Source organism: Kwoniella dejecticola, chromosome 1 (assembly GCF_000512565.2).
Source record: "Kwoniella dejecticola CBS 10117 chromosome 1, complete sequence".
Taxonomy (NCBI): Eukaryota; Fungi; Basidiomycota; class Tremellomycetes; order Tremellales; family Cryptococcaceae; genus Kwoniella; species Kwoniella dejecticola.
The window spans coordinates 1927860-1944253 of NC_089301.1; the positions used below are offsets into that span (position 1 = coordinate 1927860).

Consider the following 16394-nt stretch of genomic DNA (forward strand, 5'->3'; position numbering starts at 1 on the left):
GTCGCTTGAGGAATGTTGCGGCCGGACGGCTCGGAATGGGTATCATATACACGGATGAAAGGATGAATTTGCCCAGGACAGGCAGGGTCAGAGCAGAAATAGCAATAAGTTGTATAATGCAGTACTCATATACCCAGGTACATATTAAACTACCATGACAAGATCAGATGCTATACATACATACTGCAAAGACGTCCTCAAATATGATGTTTTTGCTTGACTGGCGGAGAAATCCTGCGGACGGTTCCGGATGTGATCAGGCGAAACGCCGGAGCCTCCTAGTCTTTCCTCTGTATTCGCCCATACTTGTGCTGAGGGTATCTAGCAGCTTGCGACCCCGTTGGGACCGCTGATGCTGCTTAACGGTGTGAGAGGTCGAGCTTAGGCGACGAGGCAAAGCACATTATCGGGAATTAACCTTTTTGTCCGCTTTGCGCCGCGCTACATGGTGCATAGCTCGGATACGGTGCCTGGGAAGAATAACAGTCCGAAAACGACTGGCTTGACCTCACGTCACCACCTCATCCACTGCATCTCACCTCACATCTTACTTCTCGGTCTGAGCCATATTCCACAGACCTCAGAACTCGCTATAAAGCCTATATAGCGACCCCAGGATACCAGGATGTCTGTCGACCTATCCGACCCGCAGATAGGGGTAGCAAGGAGTAAATTACAGGATGCTAATGACTCGACTACCTGGTATGTCCGCTCATTGCACATCTCTTTTCTGCTCGATTGATATGGATGACCTGCCCGTCTTATGAGTGGAACTACGCCTAGGAATGATCATGCTCAATTTTCTCATGTCATTCATACCATATAGGTTGTTATTGCATTATGCATCCTCGCCCACTTCACCCAATCCCGTCTCTTCCTTGTCGCAAAGTATCACTCTCTTAGCATCCGGCGGAGAACCGGTGCTGCCCTCCTGGCAAGAACACTTGAGCGATACACGTGAAGATGTTTTATTCGGATATGGAGAGATAGCAGGGAAGGGACTGGTCTTGCTCTTCCTCAGAGATAGTGTAGGGTGAGCACAGCCTATTTTCGTGTTCCGACAACCCGACTAACATGCTGATCCGTTTTCTTGCTTGGACTGACGTGACAGAGGAGTAAAGCGAGGTAGGCCCACCTTCTTGAGCAGGTGAACCGGTTCTGAGCTAATCTGGCGTACGCAACGTAGCTCGTGCGGTGGTTCATGCTAGATCGGTGGCCTCCCTTTTCCCCGTGAGTTATCTCGCTTTGGCGCTGAATGCATCTGGATGGGTCGTTTCCGATATCTGGTGTACAGCGACACGCTGACTGATACACCATTGTTGTAGGAATATTCCGCTCTCATCACGATAGCTCATCCCTCACAACTCACCGAAGAGCTTATTAGCGAGAGACTATCCCTCAATCAATCTTCCTCATTGCCTCCAGCACCCAAGCCCAAATATTCTATACCGGGTTCAGATCTTGCTAATCCGCTGTCACCTCTCAATCGCGATGGGCCTATGCCTTACTTGCCTACTGCCAGCTCATCAAGATCGGTATCGGCCTCTCATGCAGATGGCATACACCACCCTTCGCCCAAGAAATACGGGGACGTCTCCTCATCAGCTCCTTCGCCCAACCGTAAACAGTTCAACGATTCACCTAGCCGGAGAGATCCCAGGGTGATCTCGCTAAATGATACGTCAAGTAGAAGCAGTACTGCCTCGCCTGGTCCTGCGTTAAGCGCACCTATAGCATTAGGCTCGCCAGTCAAAGTGGAAAATAAAGGTATATCGTCTTCGGATTATTTCGGCGATTCCTCTTCGCCCAGAGGAAGGAAGACGTCATTCGGTATGCGATTGAAAAATACGTTTACAAGTCATAAATCATCTCCCAGCCAGTCTACGGATGACTCGCCCTCGACGCCTAATCCCTCCATTGGTCAATATCAGAACCAACCGGTAGAGCACAATATCACCACTTCCCCTAAAGAAGGTAGATTCAAGAACAACTCGTTAGTGAAGGCATTTCACAGACGTAGATCATCGACCCAAGCTACAGATGAGCCTCCAGACTCTCCACAACCAAATGAAATTGGTTCCTCTTCAACCGACCCTGCGAGCAATGTCGAATATGCTCCGCCTGTTCCCCCCAAGGATTCGCCTATCGCCTTACAGCCCATATCCACCTCCGACACTATCACCGAATTCGACGAACCGAGAATCCCCTTACAATCTGAGATACCTACTCCCTCTTCGGCAAACACAGCAGGTCATGGCGCAACTTCGTTATCGCTACCAGCTGAAACAAGGTCTAATCAGTTATCACCGTCGCCCTCTGCTAGACAAGCGTTATATGATGCGCGCCAGAAGAGCTTGACGGCTGAGAATGAGATTCAAGAGCGGTTCAGACGAGATCAAGAGGAAAGGATCAAGTCGAACGGTAACGGAATTGAAAACGAAAACGAAAACGCAGTACAAAGAGAAAACGGGAAAGACATTGTCCAGCCGAATGGGCACGATTCAGATGAAGATAGTGTCAGGCTAGCGTATGACCAGTCAGAGGATGAAGACGACCAAGTAGCAGGCCCCAGTAGCCAACAGCAAGTAGGCCATGCGGTTGAGGCAGCTGAAATTCCCATCCAAGATAAGATAGGGGGTCAAACGGGAACCACGCCTACAATGCTGAGTGACGAGCAAGTACAACAAGCCGAAAAGATCAGTCAAGCGGCTGAGGAACATGCTATACGCGAGGCGCCTTTACGTGCAGAAGAGGAACGGGTTAGACAATTAGCTGAAGCTGAGAGGCTGGCTCAGGAAGAGAAAGATCGGCTGGAAGCTGAACGAATCGAGTCTGAGCGGAAAATCATAGAAGAGAGGAAGATCGAAGAAGAGCGAGTCAGGCTTGAACGTATGCGTCTGGAAGAGGAAGCTAAAAGAGAGGAAGACAGAATACGATTGGAAGCTGAAGAACGAGCTAGACAAGAAGCCGAGGAGCAAGCTGTATTGATAGAACACGAGCGGATCAAGAGGGAGGCTGAGGAAGCGACCGAAAGAGCGAGGATTGAAGCTGAAGAGCATGCCGAGAGGGAAAGATTAGAAGCTGAGGAGACTGCAAGGAAACAAGCTGAAGAAGCTGAGCTAGCCAGGATAAAACAATTGGAAGAGGAAGCCTTGGCGAAAAAGCAGGCTGAGGAACAGGCTCGATTGGACAGGGAAGAACAGGATAGGATAAAAGCTGAGGAAGCGAGAAAGCGCAAGGCAGGGATCAAGGATGATTTGGTCAGAGGCAAACAAGAAGGAGGCATCATGCTGCGAGGCGTAAGTTGCTGAACGTCATCACGCTGGATCGGGTCCAATCAAGGAAAGTCAGGGCGTTGACGATCTGGTGGGCTGTACTAGTGGGTGACGGTCCAGACCTACAAGAGTATGACGTGGCGGAGACGGTATTTCCACATGTTGCCAAAGGAGATGCAGCTGTACAAGGCAGAGGGCGTGAGTATCCCGAACCCTATTGAGTCGCGTACAACCATACAAGGAGGTTGGACTGACGAATGTGGAATTTGTGGTTATATAGGATGCTAAACCGATACAAACGATATATATTGGCCCCTCGTCAAGTGTATCCGAGAAATACGAAGAATCACAAGTCAAGGATAGCTTCAAAGTGATTTCGGATGGACCCAAGGGTGAAGAAGTGAGTCGCCAGGCGATTGGCTTATGAATGGGATGTCGAAAGTTCAGCTCATACTCGCCTTCACACCCGTGTAGGAGTTCTTCGTCTTCACTGACTCGGCCGAAGACAAAGAGACTGTCTTAGAGGGATTGCGAGTCTGTATGAGCTAGACCGTGCTCTCGGCTCTCCCCGCCCTGTGACTGCACACTTCTTAGATTGCTACCAGCGCCTTTTAGGTCCGTATAGCTGACATCAGATGCGAACCTCCCTAGATTGCATGCATCCAGTCGGAAAAGGGGGCGATTTGCTGCTAAAAGTGCTAGCTGATAGGAACTCGCAACTCGTTTCTCAATACATACTAACATACTTTTTGGATGATGGACTGACGAACTGCCTACTTATGAGATCTACAACTTTTCTATCTTACTCATCGACACATAGCAACAACATCAACAGCTTTCGCTCTCTAGACTCTACAACTGACCCACGCCAATCACAACACACAGCGCCCACCCATCCGCGCATACCTCGATAACCAGTCATCCTTTTTGCAAACCCTTCTGCCATTTAATTACATCTACTAGGAGTAGCGCACGACTACTTTCGACAAATTCAGATCTTCGCCTGTTATCACTGGACGAAATAGAGGGGACATGTCCGATTAAAGCGGGTATCTGAAAGAAAGGTTCTTTCTCTGCGATTATGGTTCAGCAGTGCAACGATCAGCTTGATGGTGATTGATCCAAAGACTAAAAGCGAATCACTCACGTCGGTAATATCCAAGAAAGTCGAATCGATTTCTCTGCCTTCTTCATCAACGAATTTCTCGACTTCAGCTTCACCAGTAGCAAACAGTTTATCTCTTCGCTTGTTCTCCTTGTTCAAGAAGAATCGGATACCGAGCTATCCATGAAAGATGAGGGTCAGCGGTAATCCGAGTGATGCAATCGGATCCCGCTTATGCGGGAATTGAATTGACGTACCAGGATCAGGGGGTTAATGACGTATGTACCCAAGATGATACCCCATGGGAGATAGTATCTAGGAGCGTATTTGGCTTGCCACATCTGAGGGGATAATAGGTTACCGAGACCTAAATCACTCAGCAAATTAGCAAATCTCCCTTACGCTGACTAAGGTTCGGCAGAAAGAGGTTACTGACAGTAGCCGATGAGTAACATCGCATTGGTGGTAGTCTTCTTTGTGTGGCCGGCAGTGGACGAAGCGCACCAAGATAAAGATAAGACGAATCCTGGAGTACCGACACCTCCGAGATAGATGGCGAACAGCAAACCACCCTTGACGGTGAACGGTAGACCGATCAAAAGACAGGCACTGAGGATGTTAGGCAAACAGTATGATGCGCCGACATATCCTCTTGAGTTGGGGAACTTCTTGATGACCAGTACCGAAGAGTAGATAGTGAGGATCTCAACTACCCCTGAAACGCAGCCTAATAAGGTAGTTTGACCGACTGTGAATCCGAAGGAATCTAATCAAGAGAATCACATAATCGTAATCAGTCTTACATGATGCTCAATCTTGGGTTTGAGCTTGACTTACTGATAATCAGTTGCGTCATGTTGGTAAGAGAATTAGCTACGTTATTGGAAGCAGCGAACACGGCAAATGCCCATGATTTCCAATCGGTCAACGCTTCGATAAATTGATCTCTCTTCCAGACCTTGTTTTCGACACCGGTGGATTCGCCCTTGAGTCGTTCGATAGCGATGATCTTCTCCTCGTGGGTGAGGAACTTGGCTTTCATCGGATTATCAGGGATGAAGAACCAAAAGAAGACGCCGACGATCAAGGTGATCCCTCCTGTGATGATCATGTAGATCTTCCAGGGGTGGATGATCTCTGGGTTGATATGGTAGACTCCGAAAGAGACGAATCCATTGAAGATCTACGTAAGCAAGCGACGGCGAGATCAGCCCAATTACCATTTATACCATACGGTAATGAGGTTATGCAGACAGACGACTTACTTGGGCGGTGCCGTTCATCAAGAACCAATAGCCGACTCGCTGGGTACCCTCAGAATGGGTGTAGAACATACTCGTCTAGGTGAATCGATTTTGGTCAGCGGGGTATAGCGAGAATTGTCACTCAAACTCACCAAGACGAGGAAACCAGCTGTGATACTACCTTCACAGATCCCCAAAAACATTCGGCATACGACTGAACACAGACACCGATCAGTATACTGCGAAGGATGGTAGGTGATTCATGCAAAATTCTACTCACACAAGCCGGCAAAGCTCGAACAAGCAGCATGGCAACACAGAACGCTGTGTGTATTCATACATGGTTAGATATTTGTTCCGTTCGACGGGATTTCCGATCGCGATCGAGATGCCAGACAGATCACTTACACAGCCCAAACGAGGATGTTACACGCCCTGCAGACACCTGTCAGTGCCTCGTTTCCTAGAAGAATCGAAGGTGACTCACATCCACTTTCCTGGAGGAAACTTCTGCAAAGCAACCGATTGAGGCCATTCAAAGATCAGGTAAGCCAAGTAAAAGATCGTTCCAAGCCAGCTGCAAGGACAAGTCGATTCAGCATGGCAAACTATCGAAGAGCTATCGAAAGGAGACGTACTTGTATTGAGCCTGAGTCAGGTGATTGTCGGTCTGCGGGTGGTAGTGTAAGCTCGGTATCGTGCTTTTGAGGGCTACGACATATGACTGACCTTGATACCCAGAATCGCCGATGAACCTAAGGTGGTCTTATCTGGATTCCGAACCCTTCAAGTCAGTTGAACATTCGGAGCACCATCGAGATCATGACGACTGACCGGTGAATTGGACAAAGTAAAGTACCATCCTACGCGACCTCACCTCCATCAGCAACGACATCAGTGGAGAAGTGAACTCTGACGCACATCAAAGGCAGCAAATGCCAATCGCACTTTCGTCTGACCCTGTCAGACATCTCTTTCGTGATCACCCCATTAAATCCAGCTACGAACGCCGCAGCCTCGTCGACATCTTGAAGATGTACGTGGTGGGCGTGATCATTGCCGACCTGAGGCACCACTGAAACCTCGACGTTCGAGGCGTTCTTCTCTGATTCGACTTTTGAGTTAGTCGTTGACATTTTGCAGCTGGCAAACTATGGTGGACCTGGATGAGCTTGGAAGGAACTATCCTGCGGGGAAGGAATCTGCCATCCTATATATCCTTTTCACAACCTTTTCCCCTTATCTCTATCGCTGATTCTGTATCATTGGAGATGGGCAGAGATCCGGCTTCGTCCGATGCTATTCCTCTGCCAATGAGAGAAAGTATTCTCAGCTACCCAGCTCGCCTCTTGCGCTTGCGGTCGATTTAGCCGAAATATGTGACGCAGAAAAGCAGATATATCCACCGAGACGCTCACTGGACGGAAGATCATTCGTTCACTCGAAATAGGTTTTCAGGGACAGCTAGAGATCCCAATGGTAGATAGCGGAATTCCAGACAGGGTTTCGCACATCGTACGTACTTCACCTCTTTTTGAAAAAGAGCCGACAGAGCAGGCATATCCCAGTGTCAGCTCCTGCCTTCAGCGCTGCGCCAAGGTGACAGGTGCTGCAAGCGGTCCAAAAATAGCGTGTGACGATATCCCTTTCTGTTCCTGCGTAATTGGAGCTAAAAGGTATCACGTTGGAAGCAGAACAAAAAGATACGGCCGTCGTCTCAGGGCTATGAATAAACGAACTTGAGAGATAAGAGATTGGATGACATGGTGGCTTGGCGGAAGTCACCGAACGTCGTCCGAAAGAGAGATAAGGATTCCAGCGAGGGCGCTTATTCTCGACTCCTCGCATTTCCCGGCAAATTAGAGAGTTCAATTAGACCGAACATGAATTAGGCATGGACTGACAGGAAACGCGGTGTTGGGATGGCTTCAGAGCTGCCAGCCAATGCTTTCTATGAGTACCGATCCGCCGTGCGTCCCACCGTGCGACGCATTTGGTGGTCATATTCTACGTTTGCGAGAGACGACCTTCTTACATCCCGCATGGATCCTGAAGAAATCTGCCCTAATCAGACAGCGCATTTGCCACTCTTAAACAACCGTATTAAACAGATCCACTACAATTTCCGCCCTATGACCAGAAAGCAAACATCGAGTCCGAAACTCGTAAAATCCTTACAATGCCGACTTTTGCTGACACCGCTCTCGCAGAAATACACATCCCACCTTCGACCACCTATGCGGTCTCCGCGGATCGGATAGAAGTGATGCGGTGCACTTGAGTATCCTTCTTGTCGATATCATCCGCGGCGTGTAATTCGGCTTCTCGTTGCGCAGCTCGGGCTGCCTCCTCCTTCTCCTCGATGATCCGTCTGTTCTTAGGTCTGAAAGGGAAGATGGACCTCGTCAATGACTATTCCAATATGCTATACGATGCAGAATCCATGGATAGCTCACCTGATGTGTTTGACCTCAACGTATCGCAAGGTCAAGACCATGATGATCACCAAGCACCACAAAGCAACTTGTACGGGCCATCCGTATTTGAATACCTGATGGAGCAAATCAGCTTTTCTCTGAATCGAGTTTAGGATAACATCACATACAGGAGCAGTCTTTGCAGGCCAGATCAGAGGCGAGGACCAAGCACCTGAAGGTTTGAGGTATTAGCAGATTCATCAGGGGAATCTAGAAAATGACGTTTACTTACCGCATGCATAGTAGAAAGCAATGGCGAAACCAAGTGTGAAGGCTCTTTGTTCGGCATCGAAGGGATTGAGATCGGATAACCAAGCCCAAATACACGGAGCCTGAAAGATGTGATACGTTAGCATTGCCTAAAGGTCTCAAAGCGGTCGAGTAGGTGAAAATTGCAGTACTCACAGTAGCAAGTGTCAAGAAGCACACAAAGTATGAGAAGTAAACTCCGCCTCGACTGATACCTGATGAGACGTTCCAGATGGACATGATGATTCCTGGTATGATACCAATACAGGCTTGAACGACGACCGGGACCCATCTATTCTGGTATCGATCCGAAAGGAAACCGACAACCCAGATTGTGACGATAGTGATCGCACCTCCGCCGATAGGGATGGCGTTGATTTGGGCCACGGACCATGTCTTCGAACCGTCCGCGTTGGTCAACGATTTGAGATATAAGTTGAAGTATTGGTAAGAGGCCTGCGCAAGAACCGAAGCGACGTAGAGGATGACGAAACAGTAGAAGAGAGGACCGGTGACTGCCTTTTTGACAGATGCAAAGGTGAACTTCTTGTTATCGGCTCTCTTGAATCTCTTGGTCCTTTCTACGGCGATCGCGACGTGTTTGGGTCTAAGCCAGAATGACAACGGATTGGGTTTGGTGGGGAAATCAGGGATCAAAACGAATCCAGCGAAAGCCACACAAAGGGTCAAGATTCCGTCGATGATCTGACATACACTTTAGCGACTCTGTATCGAAGGCATATTCGACCGAAGGACTTACCATCATCCATCTCCAGCCGCTGATTCCATGTCTACCGTCCAGGTTGTTGTAAATGGCTGCCTGGAGTGCACCTGCTAGCTGATCCATAGCACCATCGCACGTCAATCACAGATCTCGAAAGCTGAGCTTTACGCCAACATACCATATTTCCCACTATGTCACAACGCATTGTAAGCTTGGATCAAGATCTAGAGCGTGGAAAAACACTTACCGGTCTGACAACTGTGATAGAAACCGATTCGGAAAGCCAGCTCGGTAGGTGTGTACTGTTTCTGATATCAGAAATATGTCTATCTAGGTAAGGTGGATAGCGACTCACCCATGACATCAAAAGCATGATCGCACCGCTGAGAAGTCATTCAAAGTCAGTAACAGTGAGAGCAGGAGGGGAACATCTGGCTCACGGATAGCAAGTAGCTGTTCGGCGTGACGAGCGGCTGCATTAGTGATTTTCACCTCTTGGTCTACTCCTCCACAACTCACCCTCGAAACAACCGATCTAATTTGTCTGTCAGCGGCGACCCACGTGCAACGGTGTAATGGGGTACTCACGAAAGCTCTCAGAATGAAGACCTGCTTGGCGCTTGTGACTTTATACATGGAAATGGTGAGGATACCCCAGCAAGATTCGAGGCAGGGAAGCCATAAAGAGGGTCGAACTCGCGTGATGATGATTTGAGAGGGAATGAGGAAGATAGCATATCTGAAGCCGAAGCGATCAGAGATGATCCCGTCACCAAAACGGTCAGAGCTCACCCAACATTGAACCAACTACATGCGTGGGCAATCAGCATTGTCCGTGTCTTATTAAAATAAATACTACAGGACAGCTCACGTAGTCATGAAGTTGTACTCGTTTCCGTAAAGCTCAAGTTCTGTATGTCGCCTGTGGCGTTAGAGATGCACCTAGTTCCGATGTCGGCGATGACTTACCCTCTTTCATTCCCGAGACATACGCAGCGGATATATCTGCAATAAAGGGTCAAGTCAGCTATTGAACTAGAGAGGACTCAGTCAAACGTCCCAACCCACTCTGTTGATCCAGGTACTTGATGACCTGACTGATCATGAGATACACTAAAAGGATTGCATCCAGCCTGGCTATGAATAATCTTTCTTTCTTGCTCTTCTTTTCGATGACTGCTCCCGTGTGCAGATCTACGTGCGCGGTAGGATCAATCACAGCGGCAGCCTCGTCAGGGTTGACCGGGGCATTCTTGGGCTTGAAGCCCAGCATCATCGACACCATCTTGTTGTCAACCTGTCTATCTGTGGTAGGTCTGTCTATCAAAGGTGTTGATTCACTTGGTGTTGTTGATGTAACAAAGGACTGATCGTCTAGACGACTTCTTGATGAACTAGCTTGTGGGGAAGAAGACCACATGATGTTCTATCTCTCGTCTACCCTATATGTGTTCTGGCCCACCAGACGCTTAACGCTTATCGCCCATCGGCTACTCAGAGTGGAGGAGTGAAGAGTCGTACAACCTGAAATAACCGAAGTTCGGTACATGTGCAGCGCCGAACGTGTCGTCACACCTAAAAGAATGCAGAGAGTTCTCACACGACGCCACCGAATAGGAAGGAAGGATTTGATATTGCTGCTTATCGTCAGGAGGAGAAACTACGGAATACCGAGGGGTTTTGTCCAATAGATAAGTCAAGTGATTAAATTCAGCCATAGCCAAGAAGGTACGATATTAAAGTGTGGAGGCTGAAATGTGAACAGTCGATGATCTAGGCGGGGGAAGGAGGAAGATGGGAGGGGTTTTTGATCGGTGATCACCGTAGATAATTCGGAATTATCAATGTTTTTGTTTTTGCAAAGCTCGCTTACGCTTACTAGCGTCAAAAAGCTTGTTTAATTCCTTCATCCCTGCCCTATCGACTCATGCATGTCCAAGTATACTTCCTGCTGAGCCCGTACACGATTGTCCAGACCTGGTCATAGGGCTGCTCCTCCTTATCGAGCGGAGTCCACAACGGCATGCAGTTCGTCATTTTGTCGGCCTCTTTCCACCAGATCCCCTTCCCCACTTGTCGCGATTTCACGCAACGCGAAGTCATTTTGCATCAGGCTGAGTCCACGTTGAACCGGTGCTGCATGGGCCGGAGGGTGTCGTACTTGCCTCTACAACCCTTTCACCCGACCACACAAGCGCGTAAGACGTCGGTTTCAGAGGGGACAAATGGTCAAGATCGGGTACGAGTCGCATCTTATAGCATTCTTAAAAGATCGCGATAGCCCGATCGGATTAGCGGACGAAATACCGTCGGACACATCCGAATAGCTTCTCTAGCTAGGGTCTTGCCTCCATTCCTCCATTCCCACTCATACTCATCGATCTACGAGTTCTTATTTATCTGTTCATGAGTGATCACGGTGGATGCAAGCATACTCTGTCACCCGTGTACCGACTTCTTGAATCCTGCTTTCGTCATGCCCATCGCTATAAACAACACCCCTCCGCCCCATCCCCATCTACCTATTCCACTAGGTGGTCTATCCGTATGGCAGCATTCGACGCGAGATCATCCTTTGCTGAATGCCGGTCGAGATGACCCACTGCCCGCCGAGGCTGATGTAGTGATCATTGGTTCCGGTCTCTGCGGTAGGTTTCAAGCTGCTCTCGTCCATGGTAAGCGGCATACTAATTGTATTTGCAGGTGCCGTGACCGCTCATTCTTTGCTCAATGACCCCTCCCGACCTGATTCAGTGGTTGTTCTAGAAGCCCGGGAAATCTGTTCCGGTGCATCAGGAAGGAATGCAGGACATTGTCGACCAGATGAATCGAGAGGTTTCCCTGCGTTCTCAGCACTACATGGAACTGAAGAGGCCAAACGTATATTGAAATCCGAAAGAGTTACTTTCGAAAAGGTGAACGAATTCATCGAGAAGACCAAGATAGATTGCGAATGGACACCTAGAGATACCTACGATGTCAGTCTATCGGAGGACTTCAAGGAATATGCGTCAAAGGCTCTGAAAGACCTCTTGGACGCTGGTGGTCAGCCAGAAGTGGAGGAGTTGAGCAAAGATCAGGCGATCAAGGTATGTACCTCGCGCATGCAAGCGTATCTTATCGCCTGAAGGGCCTGACGATATTGACTGACAGGTCTGACATGATACAGGAAACGCGGATAGGGGTCGCTCACGGTGCGGTCAAATGGTGGGCGGCAACTGTCAATCCAGCCAAACTCACACTGGGTATCCATCAAATATGTCAATCGCTCGGAGGATACTCGCTTTTCTCGTATGCTCCGGCGCATGCTGTGACCCAAGCTGAAGATGGAGAATCGTGGGATGTCAAAACTCCTCGAGGAATAGTCAAAGCCAAGAAAGTAGTGTATGCTACCAACGCCTACAGTGATGCTCTTTTAGAGGAATTGGAGGGACTTATCGTACCTACCCGAGGTAAGCAATTATTGAATAGACTGATCCGTCGATGTGCTGATAACAGTAATCTCCTCAGCACAAGCCATCAAGCTATCTGCCGCTCCAGCTGGTCCAGAGAAGTTCCCCAGGATAGAGGGTAGTTAGTGAGTGCAATATCCAGTCTACAACTTTTTTCCCAGTGCGCTGATCCACCGATCTCGCTGAATAGCTCTCTTCGATTCTTGCCCCAGCATTTCTACTCAGTGTAGGTCATCGGCGTCTGTAGCGTTCATGAGGCAATCCGTGACTGAATTGTCTCGCTCTTACAGATGTTGTCGACCGGATAATTCGATCTCGTTGGGCACGTCGAGAAAATGGTGAGACTCTGCTTATAACCCCGTCAAATCAACTTCACGGAAAGCTGATCGAGGCAACACAGGCATGGCATGTCTCCTGCTACAGCAGCTGCTATACAGAATACCGTCGACGATTCCTCATACTCCACTGAGGTCACTCAAAATGCCGTTGAGCAATTCGCTAAGCTTTTCCCAGACGGCGGATGGTCAAGTGAGGGTTTAGAAGAGGGTAAAGCGAAAGGTTACGAATATAGTTGGACAGGTATAATCGGTATGGTGAGTACCTCATCCTGCTGATATTTTTGGGCTGGCTGTTTGTCTGCACACCAAGCTGACTATGATTTCGTAGACACCTGACTCGGTACCCTTTGTTGGAAGCGTACCAGGAAAACCTGGACAATATATAGGAGCGGGATATAATGGTCATGGTGAGCATCATTAGCTCTTGCCTGAACAAATGCGTACTGACAGTCGTTCGGCACTAGGTATGGCACGGATCTTCATCTGCGCACCGGCATTAGCCAAACATATCTTGACTGGAGAGTGGGACGATATTATGCCTTCATCTTTCCGAATTACCGAGGAGCGATTGGCGAAATTGAGGAAAGGTTTGGATAAAGGAAAACTGAGTCACAATGGCGGACTTCCGTCCAAGCTGGATGTATAGATCAGGGGATCGAGTAGCTACCTATTTGCCTCATCCTTTGCGGCCATCGGGTCTCGCGGGCGCAACTTCGCGTATGTATGTATTGCAGGTTTTAGACTCAAGGCCAGCTGGCGTCCTTCAAAAGCCCATGTTGGCGGGGCCGACCACCCTCAGATCAATGCTGGCCAAGTCTGGACAACATGTGGAGCTTCATATTGGCTGACTCCAGCCTGCTCTGACATTTGTTCGTTTGTCGCACTGGTGTCCAGCACTATTTGTGCAGCAACGAGCGTCCTAGTGAGCCGAGTCAAAGTGACAGCAAGTTCTGATCCGGTCCGGAAGTCGCCGACTGGATCTGATAACACGTCATCAGCTAATCGTCCACTTCTTTGACACCTTATTGGGAGCGAGACAATTCTGTGTTTCGTGCGGCATCTCGACGAAGACATTCATGATGATGACGTCCATACCATTCACTGATCCCAGATGGACGACGCTGAACAAAGCTACGCACGCACCGAAGATCTCCGGAGACGGAACCGAAATCAGCTTCCCCACGGAGAGGGAGACTGATTGGTGGAGAACCCCAAGTGTAGACTCTTCAAGCGGTTTGGTATATGGCTTTGAGCACGCTTTTGGAGAAGAAGGTTTCGAGATTTCGGTAGACGTGAATGTCAAGCCTGAAGTACAAGTGAGTCCGCTCAGATGTCGAGCACTTCTCCGAGATTTACCTTTACCCAATTCGTCACTTGGAAAATTTCCTGACTGGTCAACGATGCGTAATCAATAGTAGTGAGTCGCTTGAAGTGGGTCCCGGTGACAATCAAAAGATAGGCCGATGACGGTGTTGGGAATCGGATCAAATCAGTGATCAAGCAGCTTTGTTCCTTCGGATCAACGAGACCACATGGGTGAAAGCGGGGTTAGAATTTGATCATGGGCAGATATGGACTGGAGCGGTAGTTACCTCTCCCTATTCTGACTGGTGAGTCAATAGATGACACTATTCTCGGTCGTCTGATACGTGAGACTGAACGTGATGCACAAGTGATAGGCTGACGAAGAGATCTCGTGATTTCGATTAACAAAGGAACATCCAGCCTTGCCCACCTATCACCTCGCGCTTCACGATAACGCTCAAAGGTCACCTGCTGAAAGTCTTCCTCAACGATACGCCGATGAGGGAAGTGAACGTCTTTGGAGATGGAAAGGCCACCAGCGCCTTCATTGGCGTGCTGGGCTGTTCGCCCAAATCCGAAGGAGCATTGGTGACTTTCAAAAATTTCACAGTCAAGAAAGGTACAAGAGATTGACGAGAAGATGTGCAAGTCGGCGGCAGACTTCACTGCAACAGACCTCGATTGGCATTTGTCTGAAATTGAGATCTTCTCGTAGGTGACTAGGACAGAACGAACAATGTATGTGCAAGCGATTTTTGATTAAACCTTGGGTGAAGTGATGCATGAAGGGCACCAGGGACTTTGACATTGAGATTATATCCACGGGGCGAAAAGTAGTCGGAGAAGACGAAACGGGTCAAGACGATCATGTACAGAGACGGGCTACCATATCAAAGAGCACCTTGCGCGGAAGACCCCATCTCTTGTACGGGACAGCTTGAGGACACCACAGGCACTGCTGGAAGCCCGCCTGGGGGCTGAGTCAACGAATCTTGGTCTCCAATGATCGTTCCTCCCCATTTCTCCTGCAAAAACCCAAGATGCCGGTCCGAATCGAATGGCTCAGGTGGCCGCTGTTCGATCGTGCTCGTCGGTTCTCTCGAGAGCAACTCATCTCGGCAGACAATTTCAATACGGAAGTCACGTCTGGAAGGGCAGGCGTCGTATTCTGCTTGGATGAATTCTTTGGTACTTGCGCATTGAGCTGGCTCGTTGCTTCGTCTAGTCAACGCGTCAAGGCGGGGTACCAATGACTGATAACTTGGGGACAGCTCGGTGTTTGCATCTTTGAACGATTCGATATCACCTTGTGCCTCCCCTCCGAGTTTGGCTGTCAATGTCCGGATGAAGTTGTCGCTTGCTTGTGCGCTCGAGTTCGAATATGGCCAGCGATCCCACACATGACGTATATAAGTGGCCCTGGTAGGCAGCACTAGACCGTAGATAGTGTCAGACGACTGGGATGGATTGAAACGACCTGTTGCCTTATCCAAATCGGCTCCGTTGTCCAGACTTGGGCAACATAGCAGAGTGATACTGCCTGCTGGGATGCTGGGGGCGTCAGAGACACTGGGGCTTTCTTCGACACTGCGGACACGGAGGAAACTGCGACCACCGGGTGGTTGTTGACGATGTTGACCGGAAGAAAGCGGGCGGTAAGGTGGAAAGAGTTGTTCAGATCCCGGGGTGCCGTATACCGTCATCACAATCGTATCCAAACGAGGGACGGTTGATTCAGAAGATCTGATTCGATGGAGAGTGTATGGCAAGCGGCGAGTGTATAGCGATAAACATGATTGATTGATAGCTGCATCCGCTCCTTATGTGTCCCTGTCTGTCTCGCTTTGACCCACAGTAGTTCCCAATGCCTCGACTCGATCTTGGTCTTCGAAAGCGGAAGGGGGCCAGCGAGACGAAGGTATTCCTGAAAAGCGATGTGAATAAGCAAGTCGAACGCGCCTTCGTGCTCCCATAAAGCTCCTCACTACGTAATGAAGGAACAACTTCCTACGCCACAAGGAGTGGAGCTGACTAAGCGATAATGCAGCCTTCCGGCTTTTGTCGAGGCATGGGGCGAAGCATGCGCTCCGTTGTACTTGTGCGCGAGTCGCCGGTTCCCGCTGAGATGTGGGCTGTGCTGCAGTTACACCTGGGTAAAAAATCGAACAAAAATCAGTCGAAAAGTCGAGAAAAGCTCTACCTAGAAGGTACTCGTAAGGAAGGCA

General features: G+C 49.1%; 6 protein-coding genes across 6 annotated transcripts; 3 read left to right on the forward strand and 3 right to left on the reverse strand.

Moving 5' to 3' along the window:
• Positions 1-625: 625 nt before the first annotated feature.
• Positions 626-3824, forward strand: I303_100723 (uncharacterized protein; the record flags this gene model as incomplete). The annotated part of the gene is made up of 8 exons (XM_018404096.1): positions 626-702; positions 827-1033; positions 1112-1125; positions 1187-1230; positions 1326-3299; positions 3381-3473; positions 3556-3675; positions 3750-3824. The coding sequence occupies 8 exons, from the start codon at positions 626-628 to the stop codon at positions 3822-3824; spliced, it is 2604 nt and encodes an 867-aa protein (XP_018266750.1).
• A 491-nt stretch (positions 3825-4315) lies between these two features.
• Positions 4316-6760, reverse strand: I303_100724 (uncharacterized protein; the record flags this gene model as incomplete). The annotated part of the gene is made up of 14 exons (XM_018404097.1): positions 4316-4348; positions 4423-4557; positions 4638-4747; positions 4817-5146; positions 5218-5563; positions 5646-5720; positions 5777-5838; positions 5905-5948; positions 6033-6059; positions 6112-6201; positions 6263-6294; positions 6354-6394; positions 6459-6487; positions 6546-6760. 14 exons carry the CDS (start codon positions 6758-6760, stop codon positions 4316-4318), a joined length of 1569 nt encoding a protein of 522 aa, XP_018266751.1.
• Positions 6761-7859: 1099 nt separating this feature from the next.
• On the reverse strand, positions 7860-10359 carry I303_100725 (uncharacterized protein; the record flags this gene model as incomplete). Its single annotated transcript, XM_065968183.1, has 16 exons — positions 7860-8007; positions 8081-8175; positions 8230-8273; positions 8334-8433; positions 8507-9055; positions 9111-9188; positions 9253-9263; positions 9322-9376; positions 9430-9457; positions 9515-9527; positions 9594-9609; positions 9663-9813; positions 9867-9881; positions 9946-9985; positions 10044-10079; positions 10143-10359. 16 exons carry the CDS (start codon positions 10357-10359, stop codon positions 7860-7862), a joined length of 1596 nt encoding a protein of 531 aa, XP_065824255.1.
• Positions 10360-11550: 1191 nt separating this feature from the next.
• Positions 11551-13510, forward strand: I303_100726 (uncharacterized protein; the record flags this gene model as incomplete). Its single annotated transcript, XM_065968184.1, has 9 exons — positions 11551-11722; positions 11778-12163; positions 12244-12526; positions 12585-12651; positions 12717-12752; positions 12817-12864; positions 12927-13119; positions 13193-13271; positions 13329-13510. 9 exons carry the CDS (start codon positions 11551-11553, stop codon positions 13508-13510), a joined length of 1446 nt encoding a protein of 481 aa, XP_065824256.1.
• A 433-nt stretch (positions 13511-13943) lies between these two features.
• On the forward strand, positions 13944-14802 carry I303_100727 (uncharacterized protein; the record flags this gene model as incomplete). Its single annotated transcript, XM_065968185.1, has 3 exons — positions 13944-14180; positions 14434-14474; positions 14580-14802. 3 exons carry the CDS (start codon positions 13944-13946, stop codon positions 14800-14802), a joined length of 501 nt encoding a protein of 166 aa, XP_065824257.1.
• A 257-nt stretch (positions 14803-15059) lies between these two features.
• On the reverse strand, positions 15060-15872 carry I303_100728 (uncharacterized protein; the record flags this gene model as incomplete). The annotated part of the gene is made up of 1 exon (XM_065968186.1): positions 15060-15872. One exon carries the CDS (start codon positions 15870-15872, stop codon positions 15060-15062), a length of 813 nt encoding a protein of 270 aa, XP_065824258.1.
• Positions 15873-16394: the final 522 nt, after the last annotated feature.